Source organism: Citrus clementina, unplaced genomic scaffold (assembly GCF_000493195.1).
Source record: "Citrus clementina cultivar Clemenules unplaced genomic scaffold, Citrus_clementina_v1.0 scaffold_9, whole genome shotgun sequence".
NCBI classification, from domain to species: domain Eukaryota; kingdom Viridiplantae; phylum Streptophyta; class Magnoliopsida; order Sapindales; family Rutaceae; genus Citrus; species Citrus x clementina.
The window spans coordinates 18,192,117-18,198,138 of record NW_006261964.1 but is presented as its reverse complement, the minus strand read 5'-3'; the positions used below and the strand labels follow the sequence as shown (position 1 = coordinate 18,198,138).

Sequence of the window (6,022 nt, the reverse complement as noted above, 5' to 3'; positions counted from 1 at the left end):
AATCACTGTTGTTGGTCTAACATCTCAAACTCCCAATTGGTTGAACACTGACAGAGGCACAAGATTGATCTTGCCCCTAAATCACAGAGTGCATTACCATTGTATTTAATTCCTATAGAGCATCAGATTGTAAAGTTTCCTGGATCCTTTAGCATCTGAGTGATTTTATTCTGAAGCATATGACTGCATTCTTGTGTGAAACTCGCCAAACCTTCTTTTCCTTGCCAAAATATCCTTCAAAAACTTCACATAATTTGACATTTGTTTTAAAGCTTCCACAAAATGAATGTTGATATTTAGCTGCTTTAACACCTCCAAGAATTTGTTGAATTATTTATCTTATTTTTGCTTCTGGAATTTTTGTGGAAAAGGTAGTGGGTGCCTAAACTACTGTGCTGTAGCAGACTATACAGACTGCTTCTTTTTTGTCATGTTTTGGGCTAATATGGTTAGTGTTGCAGTAGCATCACCAACAGATATTAGATCATCATTTTCTGCAGATGTTGTAGCTTGGTTGTTTACACCAGTGGGCTGAAAAGTGGGATGTTGTGGCTCTTTTTAGACTTGAATTTCTTCTTGGGTTGATATGAGTTCAACTCTTCTTTTTGGTACGCCTACTAGAATATGAACATTTTTTCCGGACCTTAAGTTAATAACTTTTCAATGCTCTTTTCCTTTGTTTCTTAAATCCTTTGTGTTGCTGGGTAAACTACTTTGGGGTCTGTTGCTTAATGCTATAGCAAGTTGTCCAATTTGATTTTCTAATTTTCTTAAGGATACAACTTGACTTTGGACAACTATTCTTCACAATATACTCATTAATCAAATTTTCAAGAGAATTGAGTTGATCATTGCTGGTATTTCTTTGCCCTTGATTTTACTAGTGAAATCTAGGTGGTTGAGCAGGCCTATTCTGTCCACTGGATGCTGCAACATGTTAATTGTTATTGCTCCATGAAAACGTTTCGGTATTGTCTCCATCTAGGGTTGTAAGTGTATAAGTAAGAATTATTTTGGTTTTGTTTGTTAAAGTTGCCCACATAGTTAACCGAAGTTGGATTTCAAAGACAATTATCAAATAAATGACCTTCTCCACAGTAAACATAAGATACCTAAGAAATTTAGTTGACAATTGCTAGAGTAGTAGTCATAGCCTTTACCATATTTGTTAATGAAGTCATAGCATCTACATTATGGACTCTTACTGTTCCTTTTGTGTAGCTTGTCTGGTTGATGGCCACTGATAGTTGTTATTAGTTATCCTCTCAAAAATTTCATAAGCCTCATTGTAAAATTTAGACAACAAGGCCTCATTGTAAAATTTAGACAATAAGGCCCCATTTGCTAAAGCATCCACCATCAATCTAGTGCTTGGGTTGAGACCATTGTAGAAAGTATCCAATTGTATACAGCAAAGAATACCATGGTGATGACATCTCCTATGTAACTTCTTGAATCTTTCCCATGCATTATACAAACTTTTACCTTCAAGTTGATAGAAAGATATGATCTCATTCCTTAATTTTGCATTCTTAGTCGATGGGAAGTACTTCTTTAAAAATTTGTCAGCCAAATCATTCCATCTGGTAATGGAGTTAGGTGGTAGAGAGTTCAACTGTTCTCTTGCTCGATCCCTTAGGGAAAATAGGAAAAGTCTGAGTCTCAATACTTTCTGTGACGCTCCGACAATCTTGAAAGCATCACTTACTTTCAAAAATAATTTAAGGTAAAAGTGAGGATCTTCTGATGGTAGTCCATTGAATTGCCCCACTGTTTGAAGCATCTAAAACATCACTGGTTTGAGCTCAAGTTATCAGCTTGCACTTCAGGTCTAACTATTCCAGGATTTATGACTTGAGCGGTCAACACGACATAATTTCTAATGGCTCTGTCTCTATCATCTGCCATGTGGTATTGTTGTTCCATAGTTGCCCATGAATAATTTGCCCATTCTAACCTTCTTGACCTCCTTGTGTCTTGAGTAGCTCTATTTCTCCTCGAGGGTTCAAAATCCCTATGTCATGCAAATTATCCATGTTTACAGCAGCTTTTAATTTTTATGCTCTCTTCTCAATCTCCTTGCACTTCTTTTAATTTCTGAATCAAACTGGAACTCAACATGTTTGTATTTGTGCATGCAAGGGTTGCTAGAGCACTTCTGTCGATAAAGTAAACAAATTAAAAGAGAAATAAAAATTTGGCACCAACTAAAATTAGTTTCACAAATCATAATAAACACTCAATCCCCAGCAACAACGCTAAAAACTTGTTGGGTGGCATACTTATTACTATAGGTGTCAATGTGCAAGTGTACCACACAAGTACTATAATGATAAGTAAATTGAAATAAAATAATTAATGAAACTAATGAACTAATGAACTAATGAAATTAAAAATGCAATAAGGGAAATTCTCAAGTAAAACATAAAGACAAACTCAATGGGAAAGGAGTAGTTGAGTGATTAAACTCACTTAATGGGATTGACTGCTTTTTCAATGAAGACTCTGTTGCTACAGCATCTCCTACAACACTAGGCAGAATCCCTCATGCATCCTCCGTCGTTGCCTATTAGATATCTTATATATAAATGCAATCTAACAGTGACCAATTATTACGCTAAATTAGATATAGCATTGTGCGTTCTAGGTCCAATTGCCCTACAAGGTGAATCCTTATATTTAGTTTTTCACTAATTTTAGATGAGGCATGACCCTATTCAAATCGAAATTAACTCAACTTGGGAAACCCATTCTAAAACCATGTACTGTCTAAGTTGTTCCACTAAATCAAGCATTTTTTAGGCTCTTTCTTAGCTAGTATCCACTAAATGGGTGGTCAGCTGAAATAAAAAATTACAATAAGTAAAATCAATACAAAATACTACAGCAGATTTTGAGCAACATATCAGTCAAATAATCATTAAACTTGTTTAACACTCAACCACAACAAAATTTAGTTCATGATAAAAGATAAAACATAAACAAAAATCGTTTTATCCATCAAATACATTCCCGTAAAGCAAAGAAAACAATATAATAAAGATTAGTAATTAAGTTCAGCTTGATCTTGCGATCTCCTTCTTTTTCTCCTTGAATCCTCTGTTGCAACCCTTAAATCTCTCTTTTCTTTTCTTCTTTCTCTGTTATTTGTCTTTAATGACGAGTCTCCCTTTTTCTTTTCATGTGTGCTCCTTTTATATCTTGGAATTAGGGCAAATAAAAGCGTGTGGCCGCGTGTCTTCCATTTTTGGAAACCTTGGACTGCAATTTTTCAATAAACACACGCGAAATCTCGTCTATAGTTGCTACATGATTACTACAGCAACAACTACAACATCTTCTCTATTCCAAACTGTTTTAGTTCCTCTACAGCCAAGTTCTTTTATCATCTTTGCAATTCTACTCAACAGCATTCCATCCCTAAAACTTGATTTTTTTTCTTACAATCACGCACATAATCAGAGTATAAAGTATTCTAAAACACAATCAATTTATTAAAATTAAGGTTAAACAACTACTCATGCAAAAATGTATCTAAAAATACAATTAAACACATCATTTACTCTATAAGTAATAGTAGTTTAAATATAAAAATCCACGATAACTCTTATTTAATAGAGTTTCCACAAACCTTATATTTATTCATAGCGTGAATAATTGCAAAAATACTAACTCCCCCTAATTTTAACAAGTTATGCCAATTTTAACCATGTTAACAAATTCAAAAATCGTAAAAAAGAAACCTTGTTGTTAATAGGAAAGAAATGCAATGGAAAAATAGAAAATTTTTACCTAACTTAGACAATGGTTATCGAAACTAAATGTTTGACAGTAACTCCCCCTATCAACAAGCACATCCTCAAGAAACACTTCAGTAACTCAATAAAATAGTTATATAACTAAATCATTAATATCACATAAACCAACCACTCAAGTATCAAGATCATCACAGAAGACAATTACCAAATCATCAAACCATCGCATGAATTAATCATATAACCAAATAACCAATCTCATAGCAAATAAAGATAAAATGTAACTAAGTAGCATAACATGAATGAATGTAAAATGTATGTCTATGCAAAATTCATAGATACAAAACTAATAATCTACTGGGTGGATGTGATGCAAAGCGAGAAAGTGGAACACTAAGGGTAGAGAAGAAACATTGCTGATCATCCAAAATATACTACTGCTGATCAAGAATTCATTGTTGCTGATGTTGGAAGGCAGCAAACTGAGACTGAAGCTGACGCTGCTACTAGGAAATAGATCAAATCTCAGCCAGCAACTGCTGTGTAAGGCCTTCAAAAACTAGAGGCTCCTCAGGAACTAAAGGCTCGTCAGTGTTCATATCATGTTCCTCTGCAATAGGCTCCTCAAGCTGTGCTGCTGCAGTAGGTCGCAATACGCGAAGACTAGCTCTTGATAGGACATCATTGAACAGATATGACATCATTGAGCATCTTATCATCCTCGAGGGCTACCAAGGTATCTTTGCTCTTGATAAAAGTGATCTTAACTTATTTCTTATTCCTCTAATGAAATCCTAATCTAGTAATAGCCTCTCCCTCTAATCTCTTGGACTCCTCAAACACTGACTCATTAATGGGTACTAAAAAATATCGTCGATCTTAGTAAATAATATTACCATAGGAAAGTAAATGATTGCTCACCCCAAGAGTATTAAGAATATGCCTAAGGATCACGTACTTTGTATTAACTGGCGTCCGTATAATAATATAATCCAATAGTCCCACATCCAACCAAGTTACCTCATCAGCATGTCCCTTCCTAGGTATTATATGCTAAAGGATGCTATGAAGTACTCAAACCTGTAGAGGTAAAAGTTGTGATTGGAATGGGAGGGAGCACACATCATTGGTAAGGTCTCTATGCTTACAAATGTTCCTCACCCCGTTAACATGAAGAAAAGGGTTGAACATAAGTTCTTTTCTATAGGTATAAAGTTGTAAGCCCTCATTCTCAATTCTTAGGATCGAGTTTAAATCTCTCACGTCAAACTCTATTGGCATGCCACCCATATTAGTAAATATCCTATGAAGTCTAGTGGCTACTCTAACACAAGAATGCAGTCATATGCTTCAAAATAAGATTCCTCAAAAACTGAAAGATCCAAGAAGCTTCACAATACCATGTTCTATTGGAACTAGGTACAATGGTAGAGCACTTTGTGACTTAGGAGCAAGCATCAATCTCATGCCCTTATCTATATTTAAGCAATTAAGAGTTGGTGAATGCAGACCAACAACAGTCACTTTACAACTTGCTAACATATCTCATGCATATCATGAGCGTAAGATTGAAGATGTCTTGGTAAAAGTAGACAAATTAATTTTTCCAGTAGATTTTATTGTACTAGATTTTGAGGCAGATAAGGAAGTACCAATTATAATTGGTGGACATTTCCTAACAACAGGGAAGACCCTAATTGATATGCAGAAAGCAAAGTTAACCATGAGGGTGAATGACCAACAAGTCACCTTCAATGTGCTAAAAGCTATAAAAAGTTCTGATGAGGTTGAAGACTGTAATTTCTTGAGTGTTGTAGACTTTATTGTGATAGAAAAAATAGACAGTTGCTGCAACAAAAAAGAAATCAAAGTTGCTACTTTTGAAGAACTTGAAGAAGAGGTTGCAGCAGCAACCTAGATAGTATGGTTAGAAGAAAAGCAATTTGTAAGACATGATAGACACTTTAAATCACTACATCTTTCAAACAGGGAATTAAACCAACAGTTTCATCTATTGAATCACCTCCTATTTTAGAATTGAAACTTTTACCTTCACACTTGAAATATGTTTATCTTGGCAAAAATAATACACTTCTTATAATTATTTCATCTTCTTTAAATACAGATCAAGAAAGGAGTTTTGGTAGAAGTGCTGGGGAAATACAAAAAGGCAATTGGATGGACTATGACAGATATTAATAGAATCAGCCCATCTATATGTATACACAAGATTCTGCTCGATGACTGTTACAGCAATTCAGTAGAGC

At 34.7% G+C, this 6,022-nt stretch overlaps 1 protein-coding gene and 1 non-coding gene across 2 annotated transcripts; both read left to right on the top strand.

Moving 5' to 3' along the window:
- The first annotated feature begins 1,418 nt into the window (after window positions 1–1,418).
- On the top strand, window positions 1,419–1,525 carry LOC112101600. Its single transcript, XR_002907628.1, has one exon. It is a non-coding gene; the product is annotated as a small nucleolar RNA R71 (small nucleolar RNA).
- A 3,575-nt stretch (window positions 1,526–5,100) lies between these two features.
- On the top strand, window positions 5,101–5,673 carry LOC112099520. Its single transcript, XM_024186869.1, has one exon. The coding sequence runs from the start codon at window positions 5,101–5,103 to the stop codon at window positions 5,671–5,673; it is 573 nt and encodes a 190-aa protein (XP_024042637.1).
- Window positions 5,674–6,022: the final 349 nt, after the last annotated feature.

What these genes read in the sequence shown, in the direction of transcription:
- LOC112099520 (XM_024186869.1), top strand. Translation starts at nt 5,101, where the DNA reads ATGCTTCAAAATAAGATTCCTCAAAAACTGAAAGATCCAAGAAGCTTC.